The sequence below is a fragment of the Mus caroli genome, chromosome 11 (assembly GCF_900094665.2).
Source record: "Mus caroli chromosome 11, CAROLI_EIJ_v1.1, whole genome shotgun sequence".
Taxonomy (NCBI): Eukaryota; Metazoa; Chordata; class Mammalia; order Rodentia; family Muridae; genus Mus; species Mus caroli.
The window spans coordinates 80,573,049-80,594,878 of record NC_034580.1 but is presented as its reverse complement, the minus strand read 5'-3'; the positions used below and the strand labels follow the sequence as shown (position 1 = coordinate 80,594,878).

The 21,830-nt window shown below is 44.6% G+C and overlaps 1 protein-coding gene across 8 annotated transcripts in view; it reads right to left on the bottom strand.

Moving 5' to 3' along the window:
- Nucleotides 1–21,830, bottom strand: part of Bcas3 (BCAS3 microtubule associated cell migration factor) — a 470,064-nt gene that overhangs the window by 445,012 nt on the left and 3,222 nt on the right. For all 8 annotated transcript variants that reach the window (XM_021178141.2, XM_021178140.2, XM_021178145.2 and 5 more), the window contains exons 4-6: nucleotides 17,818–17,872; nucleotides 11,794–11,869; nucleotides 7,603–7,709 (exon numbers count right to left, since the gene is read on the bottom strand). In XM_021178141.2, the coding sequence (XP_021033800.1) occupies nucleotides 7,603–7,709; nucleotides 11,794–11,869; nucleotides 17,818–17,872 (238 nt within the window). The remainder of the gene's footprint in view (nucleotides 1–7,602; nucleotides 7,710–11,793; nucleotides 11,870–17,817; nucleotides 17,873–21,830) is intronic.

The window sequence follows — 21,830 nt, the reverse complement described above, 5'->3', positions numbered from 1 at the left end:
GATTAGAGATGAGCATCATCACCTGCCTCTGCCTCCCAAGTGCTGGATTAGAGATGAGCATCATCACCTGCCTCTGCCTCCCAAGTGCTGGATTACAGTTGAGCATCATCACCTGCCTCTGCCTCCCAAGTGCTGGATTGGAGATGAGCATCATCACCCAGCTTACTCTTCCTCTGGACAGAGACTTGGGATTCCTAGGTACGAGAACCTGTCAGAACTCAGAAAAAGTTGTACCTGAGTTGTGGAGAGAGCCAGGAAAAGTGTGTATTCCTGTAATCCCAACATGTGGCAGGTTTAGGCAAAGGGATCATAAGTTAGAAGGTAGCCTGTTAAGTCTAAGAAAACACTGTCTTTAAAAAAAAAAAAAAGGNGGGGAGGCAGGATTCATGTATTTATATGTAAATTTTACTTAAGAAACTTAAGCTAAATACTAAATACTGGAAAATACACAAGATCCCAATCCTATGGACTCAGCTGATGTCTTTCAGACACTGAGTAAGATAAATAAGAATAAACTAGGGCAGGAGGTGTGACTCAGTCATAAGAGAACTGACTTCCAGGACTTTGTAGCACCAGCACAGCAACTCACAGCCACCTGTGACCTCAGCCCCAGGGTCTCTGACACCCTCTCCTGGCCTCACAGACACACCTACAGACAAGAATTAGTAATATAAGCTAGAAAGCCTGGCAATTGGTTCAGCGGGTGAAGATACTCTTGCCACCAAGCCTGATGACTTGCGTTTCATCTCTGAGACCCACATTACAGGACAAAGCTCCTCCTACAAGCTATCTTCTGACCTCCACAGGCACACTGTAGTATATGCATACACACGTGTACAGACACACATAAGTAAATAAAACATAAGGTACAGAAAACATAGTAATTTGTTTAACTTGAATGTGTGTATATATGTTACCTGTGTGATATTATATGCACCATATGTGTGGAAGATTCCAACCCCCTTGGAATTGGAATTATAAGCAATTATGAGCAAGAGAACCAAAGGGGTTTTTCTGAAAGAACAGTAAGCACCTTTATGCCCTGAGCCATCTCTCTAGCCCCAGTATAGTAAAATTTCAGTGAGCTTATCCAGATGTTAGATATGCATCTTTCAACTTAGATCTATATGCAAATTTTTTGAAGTCCTTGCCAAAGCCCTAATCCACTATAACCACTTGGGTTTAACACCCTCTCTCAAAACAGAGTTTTGCTATATACAGCACAGGCTAGCTGGAACTCACTAGCTTCCTGCCTCCTACCTCATGGGTACCACCACTTCTTGCTCATGGCCTCCTCTTGACCTTCACATTGCCACAGAGCTCCAGATAAGACCACGCCTTACTGTTCTAATCTGAAGCATATTGCCAGCAGCTTGCACTGCCTTGGAATGACCCTTCTGCAAATACTCACCTTCGTCACTGTTCATGAGACTCCGAGAGCCTGTGCACACCTAGCATCACTCTGGTCAGCATCTACACAGAACGCACAATGGCTAACTCTCTTCCTCATTTTCCAGGTACCAAGAATAGAAATTCCAAAAACAGAACGACTTTGTTTTGCTCGTCTTGTTTTCCCAGCACCTTTTCAATGCAGTCTGGCATGTTATGGACAATCAATAAATCTTTGCTAAGTAAATGAGTTAATGAATGAGCAGGACATATAAATGGCATGGCTTTACAAGAATACAATTTGGCAAAACTAACAAGAGCCTTAGTTGTATTGATCTCCCAAAATTATATAAACATGGAGATATTTATCTCAATATTCCTGAAATTAAAATAACAAAATTAGAAATCTTAATCGATGTTTCATTATAAAGAGAAGTCTGTTTCTGGAGACGGGGCTATTTATAGCCCCTGGACCTTGAACTCCTGATTCTCCTGCTTCCTCCTGAGTGGTGGGATCACTGGCATGACCCACCAAACCTGAGGTTTTGGGCATATGGCTTTTTAAATAAGCTGGTTCACAGAACTCAAGAAGTAGCCAGGGATGACTTTAAATCCTGATATTACATCTCTATCTCCCAAGTGGTAAGATTACCGTACAAGTCACCTGACCCATCTCTCATCATATCTCAGCTCATTATAACTTTCAGGGGGCACCAGGCAAGTGTTAAACAACAGATCTGCGTCCCTGGCCGTTTCATAAATTTAATCTAGATACAGGGTCTCCTCATTTCCCACAGTTAACCTTGATCTCATGATCCTCCTGTCCCAGCCTCCTGAAACATCTGGAAATACGTTATCTGAGCCATCATGTACATCTTAACTGAAAAAACTCTATTTCTTTATATTATAAATTGTGTCAATTTGTGTTTATTAAAGTCTTTCTCCAAGCTCTGCAATTACAAAGACAAAAATTACATGTTCCTTTTTCTGCGTTGCTTTTGTTTTTAAAAGGCAGTACTCAATCTAGTAATGTAGCAAGGTAAAGAAGCCCTTCCTGATCTTCCTGCTTCTACCTCCCTCAGTGCCAAGTATGGCCACCATTTCTTCAGGTGTGGTGCACAATCATGCATGTAGGCAAAACACTCATATTCATAAAATAAATTCTGAAAAGTGAAGTTTAACCTGATGTTTGGTGATGGTCGACTCAGAGTAGACCCTGTGCCTGCCATGCTGCCCTCTCCCATCAGGCAGTCCTCAGTCCTACAGTCTCCATGGAGAGACTCACACTTAGAGAATGAAAAAGCCAGGCAGTGGTGGCACATGCCTTTAATCCCAGCACTTTGGGGGCAGATGCAGGCGGATTTCTGAGTTCGAGACCAGCCTGGTCTACAGAGTGAGTTCCTGGACAGCCAGAGCTACACAGAGAAACCCTGTCTAGAAAAACAAAGAGAAAAACAAAGAGAAAGAGAAAGAGAAAGAGAAAGAGAGAGAGAATGAAATAAAATCAGGCAACAGCTGCCAGAGACACAGGTCAGTGAGTGGGTCCCTACCAAGCATCCATGAGGCCCTGACAGTCATAAAATCATTGACTAAAATCAACAAACGGTAGTGGTGTGCACACAGTAGGCACAGTGACCCACAGTCTGGATGTAGTTTGAAAAGCATCAGCTGGTATCAGCTAAGATCTGTGAAAGCCACTTTCTGACCAACATAAGCTCCCCACTGTGTAGGTTAGGACTGTTGAACAAATAAGCTGTCTCCATGCTGAGACTGTGTAGTAACTGAAGGGACTGCGTGCTAGTCTAGCCCAGCCCTTCAGAGGTGGCACAAGATCATCAGTAGAGGCCTGCCTTGCAGACAGGAAGCCCTCATCAACCTCCAGTGCTGTCAAAAAATAAAAAGGTTTACAAATGAAAATAAGAACTACTTTATTGCCATGGTCTATTTTCTGCTGTCCTACTTGGGAAGTAATGACGGACAGCTGTTGGATTGGGCTAAACTAGATTAAAAACTATAATGTCCCACTCACAAGCAGAGGAACCTTCCCACTCAGATGAGAAACTAACCTCACCAGATTGGGATAATGCCTGAGAAGGCCCCAAAATCTCTGCACAAACCAAGTGAACGCTCTTCTTTCTCACCAGCATGCAACTGGTCAGGGGCAAGTCCATCAAGAAGACACTCTAGCCTCCCCAAATACAACTGGAGAAGTGGAGGATTAAATACTTTCAAGATATCCAGAGATGATACAAACTAGCTTTGAAACTATTCAGAGTAATACCTGTAATTATAACCAAAACAAGTGGGCGTCAAAGCCAACTAAGTCCCAACAAAAGAATGTGCTCCATCCAGTCAGCACCACTAAGCCGACTGGACCATCATGTCAATATGATGTCATCATGCATCATCAGCACCCCTCATTCTACCTGTAAACAAACAGCATGTGGAGCAGAATGCAGTCACTTCCCTACTAATACAGAAGGCACACTGATCTCCCTGTGTGTTTCCTCTTGACAGAGTTAAAAACAAGGCAAGACCTTGAACACGTGAACTAAAGACAAGACTGGAGCTGCTTTACACCCAGAACACCTGCCCCCCATGAAAGAGGCCCAGGATTTATCCACATCACACGGGAGCACACGAGGAAACTACTTGCTCCTGGCGGCAGCAGCATTCTCCTGCCCCACAAACTCTTCAACATGATACTCCTATAGCCAGAATGGTACATAAACAGTTCATGGAACAAGTTTTAAAATTGCTATTACATTTATTTATTTATTGCATTGGCATTTATGTGGGGTCAAGGACAACTAGCGGGAGGTGCTTCTCTCCTTCACCGTGAGGGGTGTGGCAGAAAGCACTTTTTCCTGATGCGCAATCTTACTGGCCCTTAAACAAATACTTTACATCAAAATATTAAAGAAATATGAGTGTAATGTGTTTGTTACCATAATGTTTTTGGGCCAAATTCTATACTCTAGAGCAGCAGTTCTCAGCCTTCCTAATACGGAGACCCTTTTATACAGTTCCTCATGTTGTGCTGACCCCCAAGCATTGAATTATTTTTGACCCCTGTGAAAAGGTTGTTCAACCCCAAAAGGGGTCACAACACACAGGCTGAGAACCGCTGCTCTAGAGTATTCCCACTTCCATTACATCTACAGTGAAAAAGTTATGGCTAATGAATGTTTTTATGAAAGATCATGTTACCTATGGGAACAATAGACAAAATAAAAATGCCAGGCCCAGTGGCATATGCCTTTGATCCCAGCACTTTTCTAAAAACCATCTGTTGGTGACAAAAAGCCCTTGGAGGTTGAGGACCAAACTTACTCAGTACTGGGCCATTTCCTGTCTTACTTTACATGTCATTTTCCCACCTACATTAGAGAGGTGACCATCATTACCCTCAAGAACCTCCGTATATTTAGCAAGAAAAGGAGTTAGAGAGCTGGAGATGTACAGTTCAGAGGTAGAATTGTTGCCTGCCCCGCATCCAAGTACAACCCTCACATCATAAAAAGCAACAACAAAAATATAAATATATCCTCCTGGTAGGGCTAGAGGGAGGGGCAGCTCAGGTTAAGAGTACTTGCTACTTGATATTCCTCCAGGACCCAAGTTCAAATACAGGCACCCTTCTGGGCAGCTCACAACCACCCGGAACTCCAGCTCCAATGGCTCCAACACCATTTTCTAGCCTCCAAGAACACGGACCCACACACAGCAGGCACCCATGCACAAGAGTGAAAAACAAAAAAGCAAAAAAAGTCTAAGCCACAAATGCATGCAGCATTGAGGCAGCAACTCCACATACAGAATTTACCTAAGCAAAGCAGGTCAATGTGTTTGCAGAGCAGTAACCAAAGCACTGAGCTGGCTGAGCAGGACTGCTGTGAGTTCAAAGCCAACCTAAGAGTCACAATAAAATCCTATTTCAAAGATGAGAAGGGACGTTTCTACAAAAATATGCAGGCATAAAATATAGTTTCGGGAGCCGGGTGTGGTGGTGCACACCTTTAATCCCAGCATTGGGGAGGCAGAGGCAGGCGGATTTCTGAGTTCGAGGCCAGCCTGGTCTACAAAGTGAGTTCCAGGACAGTCAGGGCTATACAGAGAAACCCTGTCTCAAAAAAAAAAAAAAAAAATATATATATATATATATATTATATATATATAGTTTTGGAGCCAGGCTGAGTGGCCCACATTAGAGATACAGAACTCCAAGCAAAGACAGAAAGAGCACCCACAAGCCTGAGCCAGGTGAGCCTCAACAAGATTGCCAAGATGATCAGCATCACAAAGGTAGTCTCAAAATACCAAAGCTACATATAGATAGGTAGACAGAAAGGCAAACACACACACACACATCTTCAAGTTCATTACAACACTGTGTTGTTTTGAGACACTATCTCACTAAGTTGCTTAGGTAGTCCCTGAACTTACCATCCATCTGCCTCAGACAAGTAAGTAACTGGGGTTACAAACCTGTAACATCTAGCCCCAACACTTTAATATCAAATTTATAGACATTTATGGTATTCGTACTATTCAAAAACACTGTTAATTTTTAAAAATCAGAATAATAGAGATACTAATATCAAAGTCCATCAAAAAGCTCATGAACAGCACCATATGAAATAAACAGCGAACCTCTCAGAAACAGTGACAGTGAGCGTTTTCATTCGTGTACATAAAATCCAGCCGCAAGAATACCCCACAAAACAAGTGATTTAAATTTAAAGATCATTACTTCCCATATATGAATATTTGCTTGCATGCATGTTTATCTGCACACTAGATGTGTGCCTGGTACCCTCAGAGGCCAGAAGAGAATGTCAGGGTCCCTGGAACTGGAATTACAGATGGTTGTGAACTGCCATGTGGGTGCTGGAACCCAGGTCCTCTGGAAGAGCAGCCTGTGCTCTTAACTGCTAAGCCATCTGTCCACCACCTAAAAGCTTTATTTTAATTCACTTGGTAAAAATTCAAGTGGTAACAGAGTAAGATTGCTGCGGTCTGCTGCTGACCTCTGTTCCTCCTACCTTGAGGAATCAGGTTTCTACTTTGGGGGGTGGTATTTCTTTAATCATTTATTTATATTTCTTTTGAGACAGGGTTTCTCTGTGTACCCCTAGCTGTCCAGGAACTATGTAGCCCAGGCTTGCCTTGAACCCAAAGAGATCCTCCTGACTCTGCCTGGGATTAAAGGCATAGAACACTATGTGGGGCTCTTTCTTTTAAACTATCTTCATTATTTTTATCTGTCTATGTTTGAAGGCAGGAGTGCATGTGTGCTAGCATGTGCATGTCACACTGTATAACTGTCAAAGGACAACTCTCGGGAGTTAACTAACTCTTCTGTAGGTATTAGGGCAGGGGCTGCACTCAAGTTTTGAGGCTTGCCAGTCAGTGGTGGTGCACACCTTTAATTCCAGTACTTAGGAGGTAGAGGCAGGTGGATTTCTGAGTTCGAGGCCAGCCAGGTCTACAGAGTGAGTTCCAGGACAGCCAGGGCTACACAGAGAAACACTGGCTCAAAAAAAACAAAACAAAAAAAAAAGTTGTGAGGCTTAACAACAACTTTACCTGCTGAGCCATCTTGTTGTTCCCAGTAGATTCTTTAACATACACAAAACAATTGATATATTGTTAACATTTGCTATGGTTGCACATGCCTTTAATCCCAGCACTCAGAAGGCAAAGGCAGGTGAATCTCTGTGAGTTTGAATATAGCCTGCCTTACAGAGTCCAGGATAGCCAAGGCTACAAAGAGAAATCCTGTCTCAAAAAAAAAAAAACCAAAAAAACAAAAAACCAACTTTTCTCCCAAGTCTCGGTTTACTCCTCTGTAAATTAGAAAACAGAGAAACAACCCCATTGAACAGGATCACGTTGAATAAAACTGAGGCCTGCTGCTTGAATCCCACAACTGCTGCTACTTGCCTCTCATTCTACCTAACTCTCAATAAGGCCGTAATAATGTGTAAAGATTACTAACCCCAGCACTGAGGAGGCAGAGACAGGTGGGTCTCTGTGAGTTTAAGGCCAGCTGATCTACATAGGGAGTTCCAGGACAGCCAGGGCTACAAAGAGAAACCCTGTCTCAAAAAACATAACAATAATAATAACAATAGTAGGAGGAGTAGAAGTGTATAAACACATCTGCAGAGCGCATGCTGGGCAGTAAGGTTGCCCCTTCTGTATACTCACAGGGATGCCCCAGACCTGCATTCCATCACTGTAGCCGATCATAACCAGCAGAGGAGGCTCATTTCCAGTGCTATGCAGTTCATGAAATTCTAGATTCCGTGATGTGTCTGCATTAGGATTAACAAAGAAACAAAATAAAAAGACAGCATGAACCAAGAAAACAATTTTTTAGCCCTACTCATGTTTAGCTTGGATTAAGAGAATAGAAAGCACGGACAGCACTGTGGTTAAGAGCACATGCTGCTCTTCCAGAGTTGGGGTCCCAGCACCCACATCAGCCAGCCAGTAACTGCACCCACAGAGCATCCAAAGCCTCTGAAAGGAGTAATTCACTTGTGATGTCTTCCCACCTTTCTAGTCTCTGTTCTGGCCACTTGAACATTTTTTACTTTATGAATGAAGAAATAAATCCTACTGAAACCTTTAATTGTATCTCATACATATTAATAAAATAAAAATAAGACAAAAATACTAGGAAAAAATACAGTAGACCAGCATGACAAAAAGAAAGTAAAACCACAGTGTCCTTTCAAAACTCAGATCAGGCCGGGCGTGGTGGCGCACGCCTTTAATCCCAGCACTTGGGAGGCAGAGGCAGGCGGATTTCTAAGTTCGAGGCCAGCCTGGTCTACAAAGTGAGTTCCAGAACAGCCAGAGCTATACAGAGAAACCCTGTCTCAAAAAAAAACAAAAAAAAACACACAAAAAAGCCACTGAGCTCAGGGCTGTAACACCATTCCAGAGGACCTGCAGAGCTTGCTGATTCAGCTGCTAGGGGCAATGACTGCCCACACAGCAGCCCCCACACGGCAGTCCCCACATGGCAGCCCCCACATGGCAGCTCACAACCTTTTATAACTCCAGCCCCAGGGGATCCGATGCCCTCTTCTGGCCACTTGGCCTTTCGCGCTAGTGCTGCAGGGACAGAGATTCAGGCAACACTCATACACATAAATCTAAAGAAAACCTTTAGGAGGACAATCCAAAATCCTCACACAGGACCTGCACAGACAGTTCTCTAAAGACATCCATGAGACACCTCCTTTGATGTAGCCAAGCTCAGCACCAAACCCGTGACTGAATGTCTGTGAGCACATGTCACCAAGTCACAACTATGCAGCTTGAGGTGTTAGGGCGAATTTAGAACAATTCGGCAGAATTTCATGGGAATTTTAAGAATTTCACTTTTTTTTTTTTAAAGATTTATTTATTATATGTAAGTACACTGTAGCTGTCTTCAGACACACCAGAAGAGGGTGACAGATCTCATTTCAGGTGGTTGTGTGCCACCATGTGGTTGCTGGGATTTGAACTCTGGACCTTCGGAAGAGCAGTCGGGTGCTCTTACCCACTGAGCCATCTCACCAGCCCCTTTTTTGGTTTTTCGAGACAGGGTTTCTCTGTGTAGCCCTGGCTGTCCTGGAACTCACTCTGTAGATCAGGCTGGCCTCGAACTCAGAAATCCGCCTGCCTCTGCCTCCCGAGTGCTGGGATTAAAGGCATGCGCCACCACGCCCAGCTATAAACTTTATTCTTTTTTTTCTTTTTTTTTTTTTTTTTTTTGGTTTTTCGAGACAGGGTTTCTCTGTGTAGCCCTGGCTGTCCTGGAACTCACTCTGTAGATCAGGCTGGCCTCGAACTCAGAAATCTGCCTGCCTCTGCCTCCCTCTGGGATTAAAGGCCCTGCTTGGCAGCTGAGAGCAGCAGCACACTACCCTCCCTCTAGAGACCCCAAGGTTACTTGAACTCCAGCCCTGCAGTGCTCTACAGGGATCAGTGCACCAGGAAGCTACTGTGTGACTAACAGGCTGAGGCAAGCAGTGTGGATATGGAGACAACGGGTGACTCACAGCTCAGGCAGAAGAGAAAAGGCAAGATGGCACAAGATTCCATCAGCCTACTCAAACCAGCACACAATTGTAAAGGCTACACTTTTTGCTTCAGGAATACACTACTGAATACCTTTAGACCTTGGTAGCTGAAATCTTGGAGAGCAATGTCACACATAAGAGAAGGTGCTCTGCATACAAGTAAGCAGTATGCACTCGGTATTGTTCACAAAGGAAACAAATCAAAACTACAGCTCAAACCCTGTAAGATGGCTTCATTATAAAACAGCACATGTGAGGGGGCTGGAGAATTAGTACTGGCTGCTTTTCCAAAGGACCCAGGTTCAATTCCCAGCACCCACATGACAGCTCCCAACTGTCTATAACAGCAGTTCCAGGGGATCTGACACCCTCACACACACATACAAGAATAACAATGTATATAAAATAAATAGGTCATTTAAAATAAATAAATAAATAAAATAGTACATGCGGAATGTACTGAAATCTGAGGAGCTAGCAGTGCAGGGCACTTACATACCAGACTGTGCCTCTCTTACTTAATGACCTGGAGATTCAATCACCAATGTCAAGAAAATATCCTTGTGCACTGCCATTAGGAACCTACTATACTGGACAGGCACTATAGCATAGTGGTTCCTTTAAGAATTAACATTGGAATTACCACATGGATTCCAGCAATTTCCCTTCTAGTTATAAGCCAGACAGAAGCAGTCTTGAAACAGACACCAATGGCTATTCACATAATTACAAGCTGGGGAGAGCCTTGTGAACAAGTCTATTCCACTAGCTGCTCTGGGGATGGAGAATGGACGACTGTACCAGGTTAAAGGCCAGCCTGGACAACAATGTGAGTTATGGCCAATGGACAATTTAGTGAGACCTTTCCTCAAAATGAAAAATCAGTCCAGTGCTGAAGATGTACCTCAGTTGTTAAATGGTTGGCTGGCACAGAGACGTCTAACATCCATTCCTTGCACCCCAAGAAGGGGGCAGAAGAATCAAAAGTTCAAGGTAATCAACTACTTTTCTCCAGTTCCAGGATAGTCTGGGCCACACCTGTCTCAACAACAGTCTGTCCACTTGGAACACATGTTTACTTCCTGTACTAGAGAAGTACAGTTAGGTGAAACTCTGTGACTTGCTGGCCAGAACACACTACATACTGAGTCCCAAACCAACCAGCAAATTCAGTACTTGGGAAATAGAGGCTTGAGGAGCAGGAGGCCAAACCCAGGCTGATCCATATGAGACCCTGCCTCAAAAAATGAAGAAGTAAAAGGAAATCTGGGGCACAGTCAGTGTGGTCCACCACACAGCATGCACACTGCTCTTGGTTCACTGACCAACAGTTTTTAAAAAATGGCACGTAACTCAGGTTTCTGAGGAGGTCAGGGAAAGAGACTTGTTTGTTTGAGGTCAGGAGTCTAATATTATCCTGAGCAATCCCAGTTTACTATAATAAGTGGATGGTGGCATGCACACAGTGGGATATTAGTCAACCTTTAAAAAGAAACAAGGACATTCTGACATATGCTCCATTGTGGGTGAACAGTGAACATGAAACCATTTCTATGAGATGCCAGTCAGTCATAAAGAAAGTAGAAGGGCTGGAGAGATGGCTCAGGGTCTAATAGGACAGGCTGCTCTTTCAGGGAACTGAGGTCTTATTCCCAGCATTCACTTGGTAGCTGACAACATCTGTTACTCTACTTAGAGGGGATCACACTCCCTCTTCTAGCCTCCATGGTGCACAGACACACATGAAGGAAAACACACACCCACAGAAAATAACTTTCCTTAAAGAAGAAAATAGGATGGTGGTTAGAAGGACTGGGCATGAGGATCCAGAACACACTTTAAGAAATCTAGTTTAGGCCGGCGTGGTGGCGCACGCCTTTATTCCCAGCACTCTGGAGGCAGAGGCAGGCGGATTTCTGAGTCCGAGGCCAGCCTGGTCTACAAATTGAGTTCCAAGACAGCCAGGGCTATGCAGAGAAACCCTATCTCGCGGGGGGGGAAAAAAAAAAGGAAATCTAGTTTATTCCCCAGATGAAAATGCTCTAAGACTGATGACCAACGACTGCAATGGTTCTACACTATAGCACGGTTGGTTTCCAGACGGGTCCTACTATATGCCCCAGACTCACCTCCAACTAGGAATCCTCCTACCTCAGCCTTGTGAGCCCTGAGATTATAAGCATGTGCTCTATTCCCAACCAAAGATGAATTTATTTAGTATAAGCAAAATAGCCTGACTGAACTTGGGGTTCCCTTTCTAAAAATCAGGTCAGCCCCAAAAGAGCATTTAATATACACATCCCAGAAAAGTTAGTCATACCATTCAGATCTGCATTCTCAAATCTGACCCAGACTATCTTCTCCTTTTCTTCTGTCAGGGGAGACCCACTGTAAGCCTGCAAATTAAACAGAAATGTTTTCATTAAAATACAGTACATCTCTAAAACCACAGAAGTTCAAAGCAAAAGATGACATCAACTCAACTAATTCTATCCCTCTCTGTCCCTCCTTGATGCTGACCAGCACAGTCTGGAATGTCATTACTCCAAGAATGCCTGTCCAGGAATAATATCAAAGACAAGTTCTTAACCTCCACAGAATCACAGATGCCTAAATACACTGATCATAATAAGCCATCCATTACCATCTCTCCTCATCAATAAGGCTTACAGAGTAACCAAACTTTACCCAACACCTACACTTCTCAAGAATATGGCTTTTTTAGTCAGCTACCTGGCTTTCTCAACCAAAGAATCAGTTAATTCTTGTAAGCCTGCTAGAATCAGGAAGATAAGCATTCATGGATACAGAGTGGTGTCAATAACCATCAGTGTACCAAAGAACTCATCTCTCCACATACAGCACATTGCCATTTACAATGTTCAGGAGGGCTGGAGATGTAGGTGCTTATCTATCTTCCAGGAAGCTTGAAAGTCAAGCTGGGCTTGACTCCTGCTGCTACATAAAACAGGGCTGGGCAGGGGTGGCACACACCTTTAATCCCAGAACTCGGGAGGCAGAGGCAGGTGGATTTCTGAGTTCGAGGCCAGCCTGGTCTACAGTGAGTTCCAGGACAGCCTGGGCTACACAGAGAAACCCCATTTCAAAAAACAAAACAAAAACAAAATGAAAACTTGCCAGAGATAAACAAGACCCTAGGTTGATCCCTAGTACAAGAAAATAAACTGTGTGTCTGTGCATGTGGGTATGCATTCGTCTTCCTCGCGAGCCACCTTATTTGTTTTTTAAATTTTTTTAAATAATTAATTTTACACTCCATTATATTTTATCCCCCACCTCACCCCATCCACCCTCCCACTGTTCCACATCCCACACCTCCTCCCCACCCCCCTTGTCACCACATGGATGCCCCCACCCCCACCCCACCTGACCTCTAAACTCCCTGGGGCCTCCAGTCTCTTGAGTTAGGTGCATCATCGCTAAATGAACACAGAGCTCTGCTGTATATGTGTTGGGGGCCTCACATCAGCTGGTGTATGCTGCCTATTTGGTGGTCCAGTGTTTGAGAGATCTTGGGGGTCCAGATTAATTGAAACTGCTGGTTCTCCTACAGGGTGGCCCTTCTCCTCAGCTTCTTTCAGTCTTCCCTAATTCAACAACAGGGGTCAGCTGCTTCTGTCCATTGGTTGGGTGCAAATATCTGCATCTGACTCTTTCAGCTGCTTGTTCGGTCTTCCGGGGCGCAGTCATGCTAGGTCCCTGTGCGTATGTGCATGCGGGTGTGCATTTGTCTTCCTCAGGAGGCGCCTTAGTTGATTTTAGGTACAGGGCCTCTCACTAAGCTGGAGCTCACCAATCAGGGAAGGCTAGGCTATCAAACCCTTGATATCCTCAGTCTTCACTTCCCCATGCTGGGTCTAAAGTGCTTGCCCCCAAGCCTGCCATCATGCCTGTCCTTTTAACGTGGGTCCTGGGCCAAACTCAGGTTCTCATGCTTGCATGACAAGCACTTTACCAAGTGAGCTATCTCCCCAGATAATTTGGTTTGGAGCTCAGGCTGAAACAAATTTGAAAGCCTTAGATTCCCAGTGATGGGATTCCAGGCACAGCTGTGGTTGTCATCTTGACACCGGGGAAAAGGGAACTTCAGCTGAGCAATTGCCCTGGGAGACTGCCCAGTGAGCTTGCCTGAGAAGCAGTTTCGTGATGACTAGTTGATGTAAGAGGGTCCAGCCCACTGTGAGCAGGTGAGACTGGACTGCTTAAGAAAGGTAGCTGAACGGAAGCCAGGAAGCAAGCCAGTGAGCAGCCTTCCTCCACAGCTTCTGCCTCCAGTTTCCTGCCTTGGCTTCCCTCGATGGCAGACTTCAACCTGTAAGTCAAGTAAACCCTTCCTCCCCAAGTTGCCTTTGGTCGGTGTTCCGGTGTTCCACCACAGCAACAGAAAACACACTAGGAGCCGGGCGTGGTGGTGCACGCCTTTAATCCCAGCACTTGGGAGGCAGAGGCAGGCGGATTTCTGAGTTCGAGGCCAGCCTGGTCTACAGAGTGAGTTCCAGGACAGCCAGGGCTACACAGAGAAACCCTGTCTCGAAAAACCAAAAAAAAAAAAAAAAAAAAAAGAAAACACACTAGGACAGCAGTTTTCAGCTGAGGGGAGGGGTGTGGCTCAGGAAGAGAATGACCTCTGTGTGTAAGGCCTAGTGTAATGCCTAGCACTGAGGCACTAGAACTAAGCAAGGGTGTAGTGGCTCACAAATGTCGAGAGGGAGGACTGAGGCCACTGGGACACACAGCGACATTCAGGCCTGGTTGTGCAGGCCTGTAAACCCAGATGCTTACAAGACTGAGACAAATAGATCCCAAAGTTAAGGCTACAGAGTTCCTTCAAGTAAAGTAAAAAGAGGCCAGGGACATAGGTCAGGATAAACGAACCTGCAGGAGACACTTGACAGTCTGAGTCAAGGCTACTGCTCACTGACATTTGGCTGACTACAATTTTACATTGAAAATATGAAAAATTTTATTACACACAGAAGTAAAAGTGTAGCACATCTCTGAATTGCATTTAAAATAAGTATTCCTAACTGAAATGAGCAGATCAAGGGCACAGCAAAGGGCTCCTCCTAGTAAGCAACACAACTCCATGAGTGGTGACAACGGACCTAGTATGTAGTAACACACTGCCCTCTGTACAGGACATCTGCACATGCAAAGGCCTTTCTAGACTCTGCCTTTACTCCCCAGTATTCTGGAGATCCTTTCTCAAAATAAATAAATTTTAAAATCTCACAAAAAAAAAAAACTATTAGTATTCAAGGGACAGTAAGATCGATCACCTGGATCCTTGGGACGCACTGGTGGAAGGAGAAAAAAAACTCCTGAAAGTTCTTTTCTGACCTCTCTGCATGCCCTCTGAGCTCCCTGCAGACCCAAGCATAAACACACGATAAATACATGTAAAAAACTGTGATGCTCAGATCCTGTAACCAAGCCTCTAGGAGGCTAAGTGGGGAAGGGCTGAGAATTTGAAGCCAGCCGGGAATACAAAGACTCTATGTTAGGAACAGAAGAGGGAGAGGAAGGGAGGGAGAGGGAGGAGAAGGAAAGGGGGGAAATGAAGCAGAAGTGGGGAGAGGGGAGAGGGCTCTCCGGATTGGGCTCATCTGACTGCTGCAGCCACTTACATAAAACCATAAACCTCTATCTCCGACTTCAGATCCTCAGTCTCCTGAGGCTCCCTCAAAGAGAAACAACTTAATATTTGTTTTGATTTCTTTTATCCTATATGTACATAGCTTCCTTTAAACCTCACACAAGCCCACAGTGAACACAATGAGCTGTCGGACAAACTAGGACAGTGAGTTGAAAGAAGGCTCAATAACTTGCCCAGCGATAGGAACACACCCACCTGCGATGGAAAGCTGTCCACACCAGGGACAGCTCTTCAGTCACTAAGACACGCTCAGCCTGAAACAACCATACTGTCCCTATTTCCTACCCAAATTCACCAAGGCTGCAGTATGGTCTTCCTTATTCCTCAATTCAAACAACATCTGATTATTTAGACCTGGTTGTCTACTTGCTAGTTTCTCTCACTATGCAACCCAGGCTAGCCTTAAACTTTGTTTGTTTGTTTGTTTGTTTTTTGAGACAGGGTTCTCTGTATAGCCCTGGCTGTCCTTAAACTCACTGTAGACCGGCCTGGCCTCGAACTCAAAAATCCGCCTGCCTCTGCCGCCTAAATGCTAGGATTAAAGGCGTGTGCCACTAATGCCAGGCTAGCCTTAAACTCTTGGTCAGGGTGCCTGAGCCTCCCCAAGTACAAAAACAAAAGGCATGTGACCCACACCCAGCCTCCAGGCTCAGATGAACTGAATTCCTTCCCTCTGTGTTACAAGGGTGTAACCAGGCACTTTATCCTTTTACTACTGGCCATTTAACTCAGCTGGGGATTCTGTATTCTATGGAGACCCGGTAGAGGAATCAAAAACCACGCTGGTTCCTTTATACAGAGTGCTAAGTAGCTTGACGGGAAAACTTAGCTTTAGGGCTGGACAGATGGTTCAGCAGTTAAGAGCAGTGACTTAACTTCCACAGGTCCTAGGTTCAATTTCCAGCAACCACACGGTGACTCACAACTGTCTGTGATGGGATCTGATGGCCTATTCTGGTGTGTCTGAAGACAGCAACAGTGTACTCACTTATATAAAATAAATAAATAAGTAAATCTTTAAAAAGAAGAAAAACCTTAGCTTTAGTTTAGAGGAAAGAACAGAAATCTGAAGAACAGATTGAGATTCTTCACCTCAGCCCAGGGCCTGGCCTGAAAGCCCAGGTAAATGCTATCTGCTCAAGTTTCACCTTCAACATGGACAGAGCACAAACAACATAGAATTTCTGGCTGGATATTGTAATTAGATCAATGTCTTAGAGTTTCCTCTCATAGTGCAATGAGCCACATTTTTACAGCCAGCTTCACAGAATCTCCTTCCTAACATATGTTCAGAAAACCTAGAATTTTTGTCATTTTCTCCATCAGCTCAGCTTCCTATTTTCTCTGTTCCTGTCCCATTCCAACCGCTCACACGAGAAAAGAGTCCTCAAAGATTCTGATCACAGCATGTCCCCTCCAACCAAAAACATAAACCTACCTCCTTGTTACACAGGGCTCTTGACCACACATAAGACACCTGTATAATATTTGATAAATTTGACAAATGTTTGATAAATGCTGTAGAAATACCAAACAAAATGTAAAAATAAATAAATTCAGTCACTTTTTGTGATCTGAGCCTCACGCCAGGGCTCACCAGTCCCACTACCCGCCCTGTCCCTCAGCCTGGCCAACACAGGCACCAAACCCTCCACTGCCACGCTGACCAGGTGCCCCATTCCCTCACTGCCACTAGCAATGTTTCTACAGTGCTTCCAAAGCCCCTCCCTTCTCTCTGCATCCCCTCACCAATCCAACATTCCGTGTGCTCTAGCTACATGGCAACAGTGCTGATTTGTTGCTATGAATAATCTCTGCTTGGTTCAAGCAATTTGACTTACTAAGCAAGTGCCTTGGGAAAGGAGAGCACTTTTCCTCACATGCACCACAGACCTCAATACTGGGGCTTGTTTTCATTCAAATTAACTAAATATAATAAAGCAGTACCAACAGTCCTCACTTGAAGAATACATTTTGCAAACACAAAGAAAACTCTAGACTCTGGGCCTTTCTGGGGTATTCCTGTAAAACTGGTATAAGGGTCCATGAAAGGTCCTCTCCAAGCAGCTCAGGTGCAGGCGATGTGGCAGTCTGTCTGGGAGGACTGTCTGTCTGTCAGGGAGGACTGTCATCCACTTGGAAAAAAATAAGCAAGCTTGCCTTTAAGTCCCACCAGAACAGCATTGCCCACCCGTGTCCCACAGCAAACACCTCCTACAATACAGGTGCCATACAGGCAAGTCAAATAACACTTAGGTGAATTAAATGTGGGCGTTACTACATACTACGGAATACACTAGATTCCTGCGAGGCTACTTGCTGTCTTTAAAAGAGTATCATGGGAAAATGGCCTATCGTGAGCTACATTTCAAGCCCCAGAGTCTCTTATCTTACACAGGAACAATATTTAGGAAATGGAAAGGGTTGTGAGGTCACCCACTGGTGAGGTATGTGACCAGAACTTACGAAGCCACGGGTTTGATTCCTAGCACTGCCAGAAAAGTGAGTCACATCTCACAACCACAGCACAGCTCCACACTACTGACCCTCAGCATGCCAAAACAAAACTTCCAAAACCACTCACCCTTACTCAAGCGTAGGAACCAAGACTCCAGTGCTTCCTGACTCAAATGTGAAGCAACCATTTCTGTGCTCACACCTGCTTACCTGTGGCACAACATCCTGCAGAAAAGTCACGACGCTCTCCATGTAGGACTGCTCCCTGGCAAAGGACAGACAGACAAAAACAGTCAGGAGAGAAGCACAGCCTACAAAGTCTAATAAGTTCACTATCACAGAAAAATGATGGGGAAGATGCAGACGATCTTATGTATTGGCTGGGAGGCAGAACCAAGAATAACTTCAACAGGAAAAAAAAAAAGACACAAGGCCAGCTCTCATCCTGTGAGCTTGCTCACCCATTGTCTCATCCACCAGTCTGCACACATCCTATCTTCTGCAGTCTCCACATAAAACACCTCTTGCTAAAGGTTTGAATACAGGGAACTGTGGAGGACTGGTAGCAGAAGACCCAACTAAAGCAGGGCTGGATGATCATGCCCCAGCCAGAGAGAGTAAACTTGCTAACTCAAAATGTCCTGGCCTCTCTTTAAATTGGCTATGAACCTTGTCCCTTATCTCTGTGTGGCAAAGTGAATGGACTTCCCTACAGATGCAGACATTAGAACAAGCACTCAAAAGCCCATCATCTTAGAGCAGCTGGGGAGATGGCTTACTGCACTTAGACCTGTTCAAATCTTCAGAACCCACATTAAAAAAAAAAAGTTGGCAAGGTAGTGCAGGCATAGAATCCCAGACTGGAGGAGAGACAGGAGGGTCTCTAGAGCTCACCCGTCAGCCCCTGCAGCAGACTCAGGTAGGTCCAGGATAGTATAAGCCTGTCTCAAAACAGGAGGGCAGCAGGAAAGGGCAGGTAGCATGTCAGGTGCTGTAACCCTAGCACTTGGAAAGCTGGCACATGAGGATCATGAGTTCCAGGCTAGCCTGGCCTATATAACTAAACCTTGTATCAAAAACAAAAAGTCAGGAATGATAACACATGCCGTTAGTCCCAGCCCTGGGGAGGCAGAAGCAGGCAGATTTCTGTGAGTTCAAGGTAGCCTGGTCTATATTGTAAGCTCCAGGACAGCCAGGACTGTATAGAGAGACCCTGTCTCCAAAAAAAAGGCAAGCATAAGATGGTAGAGCTCTTCCCTAGCATGTATGAGGCCTTAGGGCTAACATCCAGCATTGGAGGGAGACAGGGGGAGGGAGGCAGGCAGACAGGCAAGGGGAAGGAAATAATCATGTTGGGCTGGAGAGATGGCTCAGCGGTTAAGAGTACTGACTGTTCTTCTAGAGGTCCTGAGTTCAATTCCTAGCAATCACATGGTGGCTCACAACCATCTGTAATGGGATTGATGCTTCTGGTGTGTCTGAGACAGCTACAATGTACTCACATACATTAAATAAGTAAATCTTAATAATAATACAGCCGGGCAGTAGTGGCACACGCCTTTAATCCCAGCACTTGGGAGGCAGAGGCAGGTCGATTTCTGAGTTCGAGGCCAGCCTGGTCTACAAAGTGAGTTCCAGGACAGCCAGGGCTATACAGAGAAACCCTGTCTCAAAAACCAAAAATAATAATAATAATAATAATAATACTGTTAAGGACACTAAATGATGATATTTTGTTTCCCTTTTTGCAGTCCTAGGGATGGACCCAGAGCCATCACAGCTAGGAAAATAGACAACAGACTATCACAAAATAAAACCCCCAGCTTTGAAGTTACTTGAAATAGTAAGTATATGGATGTAAGTAAAGAGAGAAAATGACTTCCTCAAAATACTAAAACTTTCTGAAAGACGTGAATAATTGTCACTGAAAAGGATAAGGCTCGGTTTAATGTAACGGCTTATGCCTACAATCTCAGCACTGAGGGAGGCTGGCCATTACTTTGCAGGCCAGTCTTGGCTACATAGTGAGATCCTGTTTCAAAGAACCAAATTTAAAAAAAAAAAAAAAATGGGGCTGGAGGGAGAACTCAAAGGTTAAGAGCACCCCGCACTCGGCAGGTAACGGCCATCTGTAACTTCAGCTCTGAGGAATCCCACACCCTCATACACACAGGCAAAGCACCAATGCATGTGGAATAAAAAAATAAAAAATGTTTACATGTCGGACATGTAGGTTAGGTGTCCATCCCGGCACTGTATAAAGCAAGCATGATGATTCACACTTGTTATGTCAGCACTCAGAGGTAGAAGCAGGGGTCAGAGGTTCAGGAAGGCCAGCCTGGGCTACAAGGCCTTACCTCAGAAAAAAAAAAAATAAGAATTTTTCCTAAACCCTTCAAAAACAAAACAAAATGCCCTCGAGACCTATAAAAGTAGGCCAAGAAAAAACAAAATAAAAAAAAATCACTGGGGGCTGGTGAGATGGCTCAGTTGGTAAGAGCACCCGACTGCTCTTCTGAAGGTCCGAAGTTCAAATCCCAGCAACCACATGGTGGCTCACAACCATCCATAANAGCAACCACATGGTGGCTCACAACCATCCATAACGAGATCTGACTCCCTCTTCTGGAGTGTCTGAAGACAGCTACAGTGTACTTACATATAATAAAAAAAAAAAAAAAAAAAAAAAAAAAAAAAAAAAAAAAAAAAAATCACTGAGTCAACTCTGCCAGACGCATTCTTCATCACCACCCTCCTTGTCCTCAGTCACAGACAGCTCCAATTCCTACACCTTGCCACCCTCTGTGCCAAGTCAGGGTCTTATGCCATCCTTCGTCCTTCGTCCCATCCGCTCCTTTTCTTCTAACACCCTTCCTCCCACCCACATTTCCAGCTTCTGTGTGGCTTCCTCAAGTCACCCTTGCACATACATTCCCTTCCACCCTCCACCAAGGCTCAGACAGCATCCTTATCTATTTCCCCAAGCAGAGTATAGGCTCCCGTAAGGGAAGTAACCTATCTCTCATATTTACCTTTCACATCAGAACCTGCTAACCAGTACAAGTGAGAAATTGGTTTTCAAGCATTATTTTTCAAAAGAACACAGGATGCTGTACCCAAAATTATTTTTTCTAACCCTAAAAACATCTATGCAACAAAAATAATTACTATGGTGTAAACACCATACGGTGGGGTTGCAGAGAAAACCAAATGGGAATACAAGATGCTGCAGACCCACTAACTGGAATCCATCCTGGCTCCCACCCTGGCTATTCCCATGACAAGTTAACTCCTCTCTGCTTTGTTTCTCTCACCTATAAAGGCAGATAAAAATAGTAGCCTAACTCACAGCTAATAACATGTTTAACTTGATAACACAGCAAATGTCACAAAGAAACTCAGCTCTAGAGAATACAGAAGGGGGAAGGCAACACTGTGATATCACTGTGCACATTGCTGTTTTAGTCTGCAAAGACTGTCCCTAAGATATAAATACCAAAGGAAACCATCTAAAATATATTCCCTCCAAGCAACTTTTCTGAGGCAGCATCTTGCTGCATGGCTCAGACGGGCCTGGAACTCACTCTCTCTAGTCCAATATGTCCTCAAACTCACTACACAGCCTCCCAAGTACTAGAACTACAGGTCTGAGCCACTGTCCCTTGCTTGCTAAGAGAATTTTGAAACACACAAGATATGGCCTGCATTTGTAACCCCAGCTCTATAGATGCAGAAGACAGATACCTAGTGTGAGTTTGAAGACACTGTGGACTATATCCTAAAACAGTTAAAACGTAAAAGCCAAATGAACATAATGGCCCACGCCTTTAACCTCAGCACTCAGGAGGCAGAGGCAGGGGCATCGCTGCCAGCACGGTCTACATAGAGTTCTAGGACAGTCAGAGCTACATAGTGAGACGCTGGCTTGAAAAACACAAGATGAACAAATAACAACGACAACAAAAAGTCAGAAGGCACAGCACATGTCAATAATCCCAGCAGCACCTGGAAGGCCAAGCCAGGACTGCCACTGGTTCAAGGACAGCCTAGGCTAAGTCAGTGTCAGGTCAGCTAGGACCACACAGAAAACACCTCTCAAAAGAAAAAAAAAAAGGCCGGGCGTGGTAGTGCACGCCTTTAATCCCAGCACTTGGGAGGCAGAGGCAGGCGGATTTCTGAGTTCAAGGCCAGCCTGGTCTACAAAGTGAGTTCCAGGACAGCCA